Below are 15,329 nucleotides of genomic sequence, written 5' to 3' on the forward strand. Positions count from 1 at the left end.
CAGGGTCAGGGACCATCCCTTAGTTTTTTTGCTCAAGGCTGGTGCTCTACCACTTGTGTTACATCTTCCTTTCTGTGTTGTGGTAGTTGATTAGAGATAAGAGTCTCATGGACTTTCCTGCCTGGCTTGGCTTTGAACCTTGATATTCAGAGCTCAGCCTCCTGAGTATCCAACATTATAAGCATGAACCTTCAGCTTTTAAGCTGGGTATGTTCTAGGTCTAGTAGTATGATATGGCCACTATATCCAGGAGCCATGGTGAAGGAGTAGTGAGGCCCTGGATGTAGAGCAGAAGAGTAATACTGTCTCTACTGTGGACTAAACACATTACAAACATCACTTAACCCTTGCAATCACCACCCAGGGTGTGGTTACCTCTGAGCCACTGGCCAAGACTACTGGAGTACTGAGAGTTTAAATAACCTGCGATGACTGTGAAAAATAATGAAAGTTGAGGTTTACATACAGATTTGTCTATAAACCTTGGACTTTTTTCTATACTATCTTACTCCTTTTTAGAGCCTTCCTTTACCTTTAAAAGGAGAGTTTGTTTAAGTGAAAGGGTTTGTAAGAAAGCTTCTAATCCGTAAACATTTATGGATTCAAAAAGCCATTGGTTCCCACTGTGTTCCATGAAATATCAATTCTATGCAAATTATCAGTATGTGACAGTCCTTTAGTGTGTAATGCCAAAAGCCTTTCTTACACTTCTGGTGCTATAAAGCCCCGCCCCAGAGCACACTGTGATCTTTTCCTGGATAACATTTTGGAAAATGCACAAACTGATGTAAATAGACCCTGTTTCCATTGTTTGCATTAATTCTTGAAACTTTGCTTTTAGGTTTGAGTGTGAAAAGCTAATTCTTGTTGGTGACCCCAAACAGCTGCCTCCCACAATTCAGGGTTCTGATGCTGCTCATGAAAATGGATTGGAGCAAACTCTGTTTGATCGACTTTGCCTAATGGTACACACTGTTGAGTTCTCACAGGACTTTCCTTTATTGATTGCATGCCATGTGCATGGATAGAATAAGACAATATCAGATCTCAGCCTTGTTCTTAAACAGTTTGTAGTTGGCATCATTTAAAAAGTACTCTTCTATAAATTTTTAAAAAGTATTTTAGTGGTGTCAGTATTGGAGGTTAAACTCTGGGCCTGTAGCTCTCCCATGGCTTTTTCTCTGAGTACTAGCATTCTATCATTTAAGCCACAACTCCATTACCAGCTGTTTTTGCTGACTAAATGGACATGAGAGTCTCAGACTTTTTTGCTCAGGCTGGCTTTGAAGCTCTGTCTTTGGATCATAGCTTCCTTAGTAGTTAGGATTTACAGGCATGAGCCACTGATGTCTGGCCCACAGAGAACTAATTTGAAAGAAAGCTGGACTCCTACAATTTTTTTTCATATATTTTTATTGTAATTAATAGAAGGGTTACATTATATTCACCAGATAGAAGGTGCATTTCTTCACATACTTTGATACCCTTTCTCATGTCTTGGTCCCCATTTCCCTCTCCCCACCCCCACCCCTCATCTTGTTTTCCCCCCTTCCCTATCCAATTTCAAATAACCAAATAAAGATATATTAAATATATCAGACAACAAGGTAAAATACTGTAACAATATGAGATAACCAAGGGACAGCAAAGGAGATGAGGGATAACATAGTACATTAAGGACAACAATCACTCATTATATGGCTTTTGTTTCTATATCCTGGAGGTCCTTTCATTTAGCATCATACTATATGGCCTTATGTATCTAAGTTTTGAACTCTGCTAGGAGAGCCCAAGGTTTCTACTGATTATGACAAATGTTGATAATAGGGCTTGAACTCTGAGCCTGGGCAATGTTGCTAAGCTCTTCAGATCAAGGCTACCACCCTATCCCTTGAGCCACAGCACTACTTCTGGTTTTCTGGTGATTAGAGATAAGAGCTCTCATAGCTTTGAACTGTGATGCTCAGATCTTAGCCTCCTTAGTAGCTAGGATTACAGGCAGGAGCCACCATGCCTGGTTTGAATCCTACAATTTTATCATGCCTTTATAAGAAGAACCTTATGTAATTAAGCAGTTGGTGGTAAATGTATTACTTTGCCCTTAATACATAAGTAATCCATAATGCTTCTATTATTCATGTGGAACACTACTTCACATTTTTAGATATTTAAGAGGTTGATTATATTTTATTTCTTACATGGGCTAGCTTTGAACCGTGATCCTCAGATTCAGTCTCCTGAGTAGCTAGGATTACAGGTATGAGCTACCAGTATCTGTCTAAAAGGTTAATTGTTGGAAGTGGTGCTGTGGCTCAAGGAGTAGGGTGATAGCCTTGAGCTGAAGAGTTCAGGGACAAAGCCCAGGCCCAGAGTTAATTGTTAACATAATTTGAAATAGAGGTAAATTCAAATAACATATCAACTCTTTTAAAGGAGCAACTTCTTAGCATTTAGTACAGTCACAATGCAGTGTAACTACTACTTCTTTCTACTTTTAAAACATTTTCATCTCACAAAAATGGAACCTCAAAGCTCATAAGCAGTTGCTTCCCAAACCTTCCCCTGGAGCCTAGCAACTAGAAACTGTTTTTAGTTTCACTTATTCCCTGTCAGAGCATGTTAGTCATATGAGGCTACATTAACAATCTTTATTATTATTATTATTATTATTATTATTATTTTGCCAGTCCTGGGGCTTAAACGCAAGGCCTGGGCACTGTCCTTGAGCTTTCTCATGGGTCTCTCTTTACCACTTGAGCCACAGTGCCACTTCTGGCTTTTTCTGTGTATGTGGTACTGAGGAATTGAACCCAGGACTTTATACATGGTAGGCAGACACTCTATCAGTAGGCCACACTCCTCCCCCCTCAACAAGTTATTTTGTAATTTTATAGCATAATAGTTTACATTGTACTCTAAAATAAACATTTTTATAATTTCATTTATTTGTTATATCACATTGGTAATATATCTTTTTGTTTGGTTGGTTTTGGCCAGTCATGGGCCTTAAACTTAGGGTTTAGGCACTGTCCTTGAGTTTTTCTGCTCAAACGAAGTGTTCTGCCGCTTTGAGCCACAGAGCCACTTCTGACTTTCTGGCGGTTAATTGGAGATAAGAGTCTCATGGTCTTTAGTGATTGGGTTGGCTTTGTGCTGTGATCCTCAGATCCCAGCCTCCTAAGTAGGTAGGATTACAAGTATGAGCTACCAAGTTCCCAGCTTAATACCATGAGATAGTGATATATTAAAAATTCTAAATGTTCCCATTTTTCTGTGCCTAAAGAGAGAAAAAAAATTCTTATTGAAATTTCTTAGGGTCACAAACCAGTTATGTTGAGAACCCAGTACCGCTGTCATCCTGCCATCAGTGCTGTGGCTAATGACCTCTTCTATGAAGGGTACCTCATGGATGGCGTTTCTGAGCCTGAGAGGAGCCCTTTATTACCCTGGCTCCCCACCTTGTGTTTCTACAACGTCCTAGGACTCGAACAGGTCAGTGGCACCCGCGTTGATGGGAGGCAACACTTAATTCATTGGTTTAATTTATTGTTGTTTGCAGGATTTCACTCCGTCCTCTCATAGGCATTCCAGGAAGTATGACTTCCAATCTGTTTCTTCTTTCAGATTGAAAGAGATAACAGCTTTTATAATGTGGCGGAAGCAGCATTTACACTCAAGCTAATTCAATCACTGATTGCAAGTGGAATAGCCGGCCATATGATTGGAGTGATAACATTATACAAATCCCAGATGTACCAGGTTTGTATTACATTTATGATACTTGTCACATATTAAATATAATTACATATTACAGTATTCGATATTACATTTGTTGTAGTTTGAAGTGCTTGGAGAATTGTAACTTTTGTACTAACAAAGAAACATTCTGATATGTTTTTCTGGCCTCCATTTTTTTCTGCATAATTAAATGTAAACCTAACAAGGTTTAATTAAATTCAGTTTACAGTTGTTGAGGCAGAAATGCAAATAAATAAATTAGAGGAAAAGATATGCTTTGTTTGAGAACAGATGGGGTTTAATCTCTTGTTTTCTAGAATGTTCTTTTTTTTTTTTTGGCCAGTCGTGGGGCTTGAACTCAGGGCCTGAGCACTGTCCTTGGACATTTCTCAAGGCTAGAGCTCTACCACTTGAGCCTCAGCACCACTTCCAGCTTTTTTCTATGTATGTGGTACCAGGAATCGAACCCGGGTCTTCGTGCATGCTAGGCAAGCACTCTACCACTAGGCCAAACTCCCGGCCCTAGAATGTTCTTTTTTTGCCAGTCCTGGGGCTTGAACTCAGGCCTGGGCATGTTCCTGAGCCTCATTATGCTCAAGGCTAGCACTCTACCACTTGAGCCACAGCACCACTTCTAGCTTTTTCTGTTTATGTGGTACTGAGGAATCGAACCTAGGGCTTCATGCATGCTAGCAATCACTCTACCACAAACCACATTCCTAGCCCCTAAAATATTCTTTAATGAATTATATTTGATTGGTAAATGCAAGGATACACACCAGGTATTTATATATATATTTTGCCTTTTAGTAGGGTTTTTTTCCTACCTATTTATCTACTTGTTTATCAGTTCAAACCAAGATAAGCTAATGAGTTCTCAAGGAACAGATAAATCACCACTTTTGGTTTTGTTTCATCATTAACATTGTCATCTCATCATTTGATTAATTAGTTAATTATTGTTATTTAGGAAACCATCTAAGTCTACCCCAGGGCTGACTCTCTGTCTCCTTCCCTCCACAGCTCTGTCATTTACTCACCACTGCAAACTTTGACAATCCCGATATTAAAAGCGTGCAAGTGTCCACCGTGGATGCTTTCCAGGGAGCTGAGAAGGAGATCATTGTTCTGTCCTGCGTGCGGACAAGACAAGTAGGATTCATTGACTCAGAAAAACGAATGAATGTCGCACTGACCAGAGGAAGGAGGCATTTGTTGATTGTGGGAAATCTAGCCTGCTTGAGAAGAAACGGACTGTGGGAGCGAGTGATCCAGCACTGTGAAGGTAAATAGATGTGATGGGGGTTGGTTGGTGCCTGGGTGATGTGGGTGGGAAGGGCACTGCGTGTGTCACTGTGGAAGGTGACTGATAGGGGTAATAATGTGAGGACCAGCATGGCATACAAAGAAATGTATCTTGTTCTGTAAATTTTTAAGGAAGGGAAGATGGGCTACAGCACGCAAGCCAGTGTGAGCCACAGCTGAACCGTCTTCTTAAAGACTATTCAGAAAAACAAGCAGAGGAGAAACAGAAGAAAAAGAGCACAAGAGAAACCTAGAGAAAATCTCATTCATAGAAGGATATAGTCTAAGAATTTTGTATTTATGTAAATCGAGGTTACTTTTACACTATGTATTTTCATTACTGTAAAACTCTTGATATTGGAAAAAATCCTATTCTTATGTTACTTTACTGACATTAAATAGGCACAACTAAAAAGCTTGCTCTTCTAAGAAGTATATTTAACTTAGGCCAGGCTCCAGCGATTCAATTCGATAATCCCAACTACTTTAGGAAACTGACATCTAGAGGATCATGGTTTGAAGCCAGCATAGAAAGATCCAGAAGACTTCATCTCCAAAATAACCAGCAAAATGTTGATCTGGAGGTGTGGTTCCAGTGATAGAACAAAAAGCAGGCCAAGTATGAGCCTGGCACCGGTTAGGAGATTGGGGGTGAAGCACTATTTATATTAAGACAGGTGTTTCGTTGTAATATAATCTCCTTAGGGGCAACCTGTTAAATACAGAAAAGGATCCAAAAGAAATCAAACTTACCCAGAAATCCCCTCTCTAAGGGTAATCATCAACATGTTGTTGTTTCCTTTCCTGTATCCTTATTCTCTTCTCCCTTTAAATATATGTAGATGTTGTTTGTTTGCTTTGGGGTATTTTTTGTCAATATGCAGGCTCTAGCACTTGATAGTTGTGTACTCTGCAGTTTCCAATCATTCACTGAGGCCTCATACCATTGCTGAGCTTTTCTGCTCTACTACTTGAACCACTCCTCCAGTTCCAGCTCTTTGCTGATTAACTAGTCTTGCAGCTTTGTCTGCTCCAGCTGGTTTAACATGATCCTCAGATCTCAGTCTCCTGAGAAGCTACAGGTGTGAGCCACCAGTATTAAGTTGATTTTGGTTGGTATAAATTTGGTTTTGCTTTTTTATCCTTTGTTTATTAAGGGAGAGCAAGGGTTTTATTTGTTTTTTAATATTTAGGTAGGTATGGGCCTGTTTTGTTCAATGTGGCATTATACAGAAAGCCTGTCGCCTCCACCCTCCCACTAATCTATGGCTATTTCCCCAGTGTTTGACAGTATCTCTTACAGCCTCATAATTATTTTAATGTAAAAGGATACTGAAGTCCTTTTCAACAGAAATGTATTGAATTTATTTTATTTTTGGCAATCTTGAGATTTTTAACTAGGGTTTTGAGCCTTGTGTCCAGATCCACAATGAAATCTTTCCCTCTGGGCAGGACAGTGCATGCCTGTAATCCCAGTAGGCAAGAGACTCGTGAGCTCAAGACTAGTCTGGACTAAATAACTAGTTCAAGGCTAACCTGGGCTATAAAGCAAAAGTCTGCATCCAAAAGTTCTTTAACTAGGGCTGGGAGTTTGGCCTAGTGGTAGAGTGCTTGCGTAGCATGCGTGAAGACCTGGGTTCGATTCCTTGATACCGCATACATAGAAAAAAAGCCAGAAGTGGTGCTTTGGCTCAAGTGGTAGAGTTCTAGCCTTGAGAAAACCCAACAACAGTGCTCAGGCCCTGAGCCCAAGCCCAGGACTGGCAAAAAAAAAAAAAAAAAAAAAATTCTTTAATTAAAAAAGAATTTACATTTACCAAGTGCTGGTGGCTCATACCTGTAATCCTAGCTACAGGTAAGCTGAGGTCTGAGAATTAAAGGTTGAAGCCACCCTGGGCAGGAAAGTCTATGAGATTCTTATCTCCAGTTAACCCAGGGAAAACCAGAAGTGGAGCTCAAGTGGTAGGGTGCCAGCCTTGAGCAACAAAGCTAAGGGACAGTGCCCAGGTCCTAAGTTCGAACCCCAGTACCAGCACTAAATAAATAAACCCATACCTAATGGCTTTTCCTTCTTTTACTAATTTACAGAGTAATTTAATTGCTTCCAAGCCAATCCTTTACATTTCTAGCCCACCTGCACAGTCATTTTTACATCAGGCATTTTAGAAGTGATGGGGCTGGGGTTGAAATATTTTAGTCTGTATTCCTTTGCCTCCCCTCTCCTTCTGTTAGTGGAGATTTGCATTTCTCACTTTTTGCCTCTCTTAGTGAGCCTGAATCGCAGTGAATACAGTATTGGTGATTTTATTTCTGATGTTCATTTCCCACTCTGAGCAGAAGTGGTTTGGATCGATTGGGTCACAGGTGTTAAGGCTAGGCCTCATTTATATCTAGGGGTCAGATCTTTCGCTGTGCCCTTGCCTCCACCCCTTGTCCTTCCCAGCAGTCTTCTCTCATTCCTCTTCTACAAGGCTTCTTACTACAGAGGCACAGAGAGCGCCAACTGGTCTACCCAATTCACCATAACAGGTTCAAGTCAAGATGATAGCCAGGCTGATCCAGCTCACGGTAGGCTGCAATAAACCAGTGTTATAAGTCACTTTGTTTATCAAAGGATGAAAGACACTAAACCCAAATAGCTGTCTATTATTCTGAGGGAAGGGAGTTTGAGTCTTGGCTTTGTTCTCAGTGGCTCTCTCAGGGAGACAAACTCCCATCCCTTTTTTGCTTTAGTTATTTCTCAAGTAGAGTCCCAGTCCCTCCATGAGTGAAGAGAATCTATGTGTGCATCTAAAGTGGAACCACAGATGCACACTACTAGCTCCCAGCTTAGTTGACATATTGCCTAGACTGGCTTTAAACCTTGATCTTCTCTCTTCCCACCTCCCAAGTGGCTAAGATTATATACATGAGATTTTTTTGCCCAGTCCCCTGACACATCCTCTTTGATCCAGACAAACTCAAGTTCTGGTAATGTACCTTGGTTAGTTTGGTGTGTAATATTAACAATTGGTTTCAATAATCTATAGGACAAATATAATTTTTACTAGAAAGGAATGAACTCTTTGAAGGTTTTAAAAGTCCCCTTGTACAACTTAAAGGTCTATTATGCTTCTTAATGCAAGAAAAACTGAAAAAAAAAATAGCAGCTGTAATAATAGTGATTTTTTTTTTTTTTTTTTTTTTTTTTGCCAGTCCTGAGCCTGAGCACTGTCCTTGGACCTTCTCAAGGCTAGAGCTCTACCACTTGAGCCTCAGCACCACTTCTGGCTTTTTGATATGTATGTGGTACTGAGGGATTGAACCCAGGTCTTTATGCATGCAAGGCAAGTACTCTACCACTAAGACAAACTCCTAGCAATAGTGATTTTTAAAAATTCTTAAAATCAATAAAAATAGGGTAAAGTACTCATATATTTTATATATGTATAATGTTAAATTATATATTTTAATATGTATAATATATACAGCCATCCTTAGAACCTATAAGGTTATAAGGTGATGAAGCTCATCTTAAGTCTTGAAAATATAGCATAATTTGGTAGTATTGTTTTTATAACCGAACACAAATAAAATCTGTTTGATCTGGAGTTGCCAGAACAAGCCCTGGATGCTGCATGCTCTTCACTATGGTTTTATTTAAAGAGAGCTGTGAAATAGCTTTATACTAATTAGATTTTTTTATATTAAATAAGAGTGAACTGGAAATTAGTGACTTACTTGGCAGATATTGAACCTTGAAAATTAAATAAATGTTCTAAAAGCATTAGATCAACACTGATTTGAAATGTCTGCTTCATAATTACTCATGAGTGAAACAGATGTTTAGTTCAAGTTGTGTTTTTGTGTTCCATTAATATGACTTGATTATAAAGCAAGGAAAAATATGGTTCAAATGCCTCTGAAAGCCTCTGAGATTTTTGCATACTGAAATACTAGTAGGATATATATATATATATATATATATATATATATATATATATATATTGAGCTTTTCTGCTAGTCTCTACATTATTGCTTTCCTTTGTTATTTACTTTCTAATTAGGCAAATCTCAGTGAGGAGAAAGAGAGAGAGAGAGAGTGTGTTGCATATGTGTGAAAAGTCAGAAAACAAATTGCAAGAGCTAGAACTGAGAACTTTAAGGTACTTTTTTTTTTTTTTTTTTTTCTCAGTCCTGGGGACTGAACTCAGGGCCTGAGCACTGTCCTTGGGCTTTCCTCAAGGCTAGAGCTCTACCACTTGAGTAGAAGTACCACTTCTGGCTTTTCTATGTATATGGTACCGAGGAATTAAACCCAGGTCTTCATGCTAGGCAAGCACTCTACCACTAGGCCAAACTCCTGGCCCAGTAGTATACAACTTTTTAAGACAGAACACACACACACACACCGACCTAGGTTTTTCCACACCTCAGAATTTGCCACCCCAAAGCATTCCTATATTATTCTCCTCCATGCACATCTGCTGTTCTGTTCTCCATTGTCTTACCTGGTCCCTTAGAGAGCTAGCTTCCACATGGATTCCAGAATTATGGAACCTAAAGATGTAGGAAATTAAAGGATCAACTTCTTGATGACATGATATCCACATTAATTGATCTAGAACACAGATGCCAAATGTGTGGGCACAGGAAACTGTGTTCTCACTTCAAACATGCCCTCAAGCTTCTTTCCTAGCTGCGCTGCCCAGTCCTGTGTGAAGGCCAGGTGGTTCCTGGCCCTATGCCCTGAGCCTGGGTGACCTGTGACACTTGTTATAGATGTTGAGCCAGACTAGTCTGTAGTTGACATGGGGAGAGGCACAGATTACATGCTCAGTGAGTACATTGACTTTAATTGCACCAGAGAAAGCAGTACTGTTCCAGCAAGGAACCCATAAAAACAGCCACTTGAGCCACAGCGCCACTTCCAGATTTTTTTTTTTTTTAGCAATTTGTTGGAGATAAGAGTCTCATACACTTTTCCTGCCCAGGCTGGCTTCAAACTGTGGTCCTCAAATCTCAGTTTCCTGAGTAACTGGGATTACAGGTATGAACCAGTGGCACCCTGCTCCTTTTAGGTACCACAGTTGCCATCCAGTATTTCAAATGAATTCTAATGGGCTTTTGGGCAACATGGTGACATCACAGGGGCAGAGAATCAGAGGGTAGAACCATGTACAGTAGAGCCTGGATATCCATCAACAAATGGGTCCAAGGAACCAGGCCTGGAGGAGAACGAACATACTCAGGGTGGGTCAGCTCAAACCATCATTATATCCCTGTTGTTGCCTGTATCTGGTCAAAACTTTGCAGTTCATAGACAACCCAGCATGTATATATTTCTGAATGTGTTTGGACTCAGGACCTCAAGCTTGTTTTCTGAAAGCACTGTACTTCATGAGCCATGCTTCCAGCTCAGTTTTTTTGTTTGTTTTTGTTTTGTTTTGTTTTTTGTTATTTTAGAGCTAAATGGAAATAGAGTCTCACAAGCTTTTCTGCTGACTCTTATTTTGAACCTAGAATCTCTGCATCTCAGCATCCTGGGAGCTAGGATTTTAAGTATGAAGTGTGAATAACTATGGCTTGGCTAGGAGTGCCTTTTTTTTTTTTTTTTTAAGAAAAAAGCAACTGAATAAATGTCATTTGTTGACACAGTGACAGACAAACAATACTGTAAAAACAAAGATTTCTCCATATAGTCAAAAGGGAACTGGCAGACATATAACACAATATAAAATATCTAATAATACTAAAAGTACCTGAAGTTGAAATTTGAGGTTGTATAGAACTTAGGTTGCCAGTGAGTATCTAAAGTAGTTTTTTTTTCAGCTTTTTTTATTAAAGAATTTATTAACATTGATTTTTACACCATACTTCAAATGATATGTTTAACAAACAAATATTCAAGAAGGGAATCTCTAATACAATCACTGACACTTAGATTTTAGAACATAATCAAAATTAGGCTGAGGGTTTGTATGTCATAGATACATAATAATCTATGTAATAAAACATTATGTCTATAGAGTCATAAGTTTTTATGTCTATGTTGTTGTGCTTATATTTCCAGTACCATGTCCATAGCATTGGGTATGCAACTTTTGAGTCCTCGCTCTTGTACTGTTTGGATCTAATAGCCACATATTAAGGATACCATGCGTCTTGCCTTTTGTTCCTTTGTTCTTGATTTGTCTCACTCAACATTATTTTCTCTAGATTCATCCACTTCCCTGCAAATGCCATTATCTTGTCTGTTGGCTATGTAGAATTCCATTGTGTGTGTGTATGTATATATATATCACATTTTCTGTGTCCATTCATCTGCAGTAGGGCATCTGGATTGTTCCCATCTCCTGGCTATCTAAAGTAGTTTTTAAAGTAATATTGTTAAGCACATCAAATCAATACTCATTTGAATAGAATTGACTTTATTGTGTTTATATTTAGTTTGCAAATTTTCTTGGCATAGTTGCATAATAGATAAAAGCAAGCCAAGACTGTTGGCTTACATGTATCTTCTGGGCACTTGGAATCAGAGACAGGAGGGTCACAAGTTCAAGGCCAGTCTGAGCTACATTGTGAGTTCAAGACCAGCCTAGGCTGCATAGTGAGACCTTGTCAAATAGAGAGATACATAGAGAGATAGACAGAAACGTAGATAGATACATAGGTAGGTAGGTACATGGATATATAAATAGAAATGAAAACCATTTCAAGTATAGCTTTTTAGGTAAGAGAGTTAGTTTATTTTTTGTGTACGATGGGCTTGGGCATTGCCCCTTAGCTTTTCCAAGGCTAGCGCTCTATAACCATTTGAGTCACAACTGTACTTCTGACTTTTTGGTAATGACTTGGAGATGAGTCTCACCGATTGTTCTTCTGCTAGGGCTGGCTTTGAGATGTGCTCCTCACCTCTCAGCCTCTTGACTAGCTAGGATCCCAGGTGTGAGGCTCTAAAGCCTGGTGAGACTATTAACTTAATGAGGTAATACTTTAGTTCTTTTAAAAAAATTATGACTGACATGTTGAGTGAGGTAAGAACAAAGAAACAAAAGGCACATGGTCTCTTGGATATGTGGATATTAGATCCAAACAGTATAAGAGCTATGACTCAATATTTGGGTACACAAGGTTATTGACACGGTCTTGGAGATATAAACATAACTCCATAGACATAAAAATATATGATGGGATATATACACTATAGACATGTAGATATGTATCTATGATATATATCTACATACAAACCCTCAGCTTAATTTTAATTATGTTCTAAAATCTATGTGCCAGTGATTGAATACTTGTTTGTTAAAAATGACATTTGAAATATGATATAAAAATCAGTGTTAATAAAATCTTTCAAAAATTATGATTCATGTATATTAATTTACCCACAGTCAGGGGTGTCACAAGACACTTTCATATACCCGAAATTTGATTATATTCACCACCTTTGTTCCTCTTGTTACCTGCTCTCCTCCATCTTTCTCTTCTGCTTTCAGGACATTGTTTTTTGTTTTGTTTTACATTTCATTTCCTTTTTTAATAGGATCTGAAGATGAGAGAAAACAATCCATGTTTGTCTTTCTCAATCTGGTTTATTTCACATAACACGATGGTCTACAGTTCCATCCATTTTCCTGCAAGCAATATAATTTCATTCTTAATGGCTGAGTGAAAGTCACTGTGGATGCCACCTTTCTCATTCATTCATCCCCTGATTGTACCATTTAGTTCTGGGGAATAGTGTGAGGCAAGCAGGAACATGCAAATAGGCTGGGTATCGGAGTCTGTGCCCAGGAGTGCTACGGCTGAATCATATCAAGTTCTGTTGTAAATTGAGGAGCTGCCTTAGTATTTTCTAACACCTCCTCCAGCAAGGAGTAAGAACCTTTCCTTTCCATATTCACACTAGCATTTGCTGTTTTTAATTTTTTTCTTCTTGATAACCATTTTTACTTGGAAGAGGTAGACCCCTAATGTATGTTGATTTGAATTTCCCTGACAACTATGGATGCCATACATTTTACATATATTTATTACTAGCCATTTGGTTTTGAACGCTGATCCTCAGATCTCAGGCGCTTCAGTAGGGTTACAGGTGTGAGCCACTAATACTTAATCCCTTTGTACTTCCTCGATGAAACATCTGCTCTGCTATGTATATTCCTATTGTATGACTACCTGGCAAAGTTTTCTTTCTTTCCTCTCCCCGCTCCCCTGTATTTTTGCCAGTCCTAGGGCTTGAACTCAGGGCCTGGGCACTGTTCTTGGGCTCTCTCATGGCTAGTGCTCTACCACTTGAGCCACTGCACCACTTCCAGCTTTTTCTGTATATGTGTTACCTAGGAATCTAACCCAGGGCTTCATGCATGGTAGGCAAACACTCTTATCACTAAGCTATGCTCCCAGCCCTTCTGGCAGTTTTCTTTCACTCTATAGGCTGCCTTTCCTAGGGGAATCATTGTTTCTTAACTACTATATAATGGCTTCAGATCACTCATTTTCTGGGGAATATTGTTGGCCTTAAACCAAATATAACAGAAAATTTGAAGAACTGAGTCATCTGGACAAAGATACAAGTACAAGGACAAAGTCCCAAATTCATGCAAATAACACACTTGTCATTTTCTCCAAGTTTTTTTGGCATTAATATGTCACAATATTTCAAGCTGGGGAATTAAAGAAAGAAAAATAAAAGCAAAGCCAGAAAAGTTATATTCTATTTAAGATACTAGGTCCAGTTTAGTTTCATATTGACATAGAATTTTATTTATAAAATTTCTACCCTATCTTATTGTCCCAGAATTTTTTAAGCAAACAGTTCAATGAGGAAAGCCCTCAGAAAACACATCTTGATTTTTCTTCACAATACTACATTATGAAATCAGCCTTCTTCAAGAAAAAAGTGGACCCCCAAATAAAAACCCTGGATTAAAAGCAAGTCTGCTGAGCAGAATGTCATTATCTCCTTGCAAATCCGCTCCTTTCTCTATTCTCAGCCGCCTGCAGGGACAATAATACAACATGGCCTGGGGTAGAGTCTGGTGCCTGTTTGCTGTATAGAACTCCAGAACAGACCCCTCGGCTTTCTCCAACTAGGAGAATGTTAAAACAGGAAAAGGAAAAGATAAAATTTAGAGATTGATATTTTCTGGATCTTGATCATTTATGAAGAAGAAGAAAAAGGAGGAGAGGGAGGAGGAACCACCAGCAATATATGCCATATTTTAAAGCACAGGATGGAAAAGGAAGATTTTTTTTTTCTTTGTGCCAAAATTAGGGTCTGGGTGCTGTCCCTTAGCTTTTTTTTCTGCTTAAGGCTGATGCTCTACCAATTGAGCCACAGCCAAATTATTGCATTTTAGCAATGCCACTATGGCTCACACCTGTCATTCTAGCCACTCAGGAGATTGAGACACAAAGAAGTTTCAGGCTAATCCAAGGTAGAAAAGCCAGGTTGGAGGTATGACCCAAGGTGATAGAAAATCATCTGCGAGCAGAAAAAACAAAACAAAATGAGTAGGACTACAATAAATTCAAGCTCTAGTACTAGTACAACACCTCAAGGAGGAGGAGGGAGGAGGAGGAGAAGGAAAAGGAGAAGAGGAGGAGCGGGGAAGGAAGGAGGGGAGGATAAAGCTGCGGGCATTGGATCATTTGTGCTCACAGGGAGACATTATTTTTAAAACATGATATAAAACCTGTTGAATTTCTATATCCAGAAACGATAGGGCGAATTGAAACACACAATGCTTACTTCAGGTGTTGTTCTCACTTCCTTGGGATGGATAGGGAAGGAAATGTCCTTCTTGGTATTATTTGGTATGTGCAGGGGGCGGGCTATCTCTCTCAACCACTAGGCCAAACTCCCGGCCCCTTCTACAGAGTTTTTAACCAGCGCGCCTCAAAATAATAGGTTCTCGGGGTCCGGGGTTTGGCCTAGTGGTAGAGTGCTTGCCTAGCATGCACGAAAACCCGGGTTCGATTCCTCGGTACCACATACATAGAAAAAAGCCGAAAATGGTGCTGAGGCTCAAGTGGTAGAGCTCTAACCTTGAGAAAGCCCAAGGACAGTGCTCAGGCCCTGAGCTTAAGCCCAGGACTAGCAAAAAATAAAAAATAATAATAATACGTTCTCCCATCCGGCTGCCGTGGAGCGACCTGTGTGCCAGCTCCGAGTCACCCTTACTGATGCTTTTGGTCGCAGGTGGGGTATGGGGGCACAGGCCTGTGCGTCCTTGCTGGGCTCTTCCTGGCACAGCCTCGCTTCACTCATCCAGGCCCAGGTGCGGCGATGCCCG

At 39.6% G+C, this 15,329-nt stretch overlaps 1 protein-coding gene across 1 annotated transcript in view; it reads left to right on the top strand.

Moving 5' to 3' along the window:
- Positions 1–5,330, top strand: part of Zgrf1 (zinc finger GRF-type containing 1) — a 44,434-nt gene extending 39,104 nt beyond the window's left edge. The window contains 5 exon segments of the mRNA XM_090356673.1: positions 842–965; positions 3,316–3,492; positions 3,625–3,759; positions 4,762–5,023; positions 5,176–5,330. Coding sequence (XP_090212799.1) covers positions 842–965; positions 3,316–3,492; positions 3,625–3,759; positions 4,762–5,023; positions 5,176–5,330 — 853 coding nt within the window.
- The last annotated feature ends 9,999 nt before the right edge of the window (positions 5,331–15,329 follow it).

Source organism: Megascapheus bottae, chromosome 23 (assembly GCF_031878675.1).
Source record: "Megascapheus bottae isolate mThoBot1 chromosome 23, mThoBot2.hap1, whole genome shotgun sequence".
NCBI classification, from domain to species: domain Eukaryota; kingdom Metazoa; phylum Chordata; class Mammalia; order Rodentia; family Geomyidae; genus Megascapheus; species Megascapheus bottae.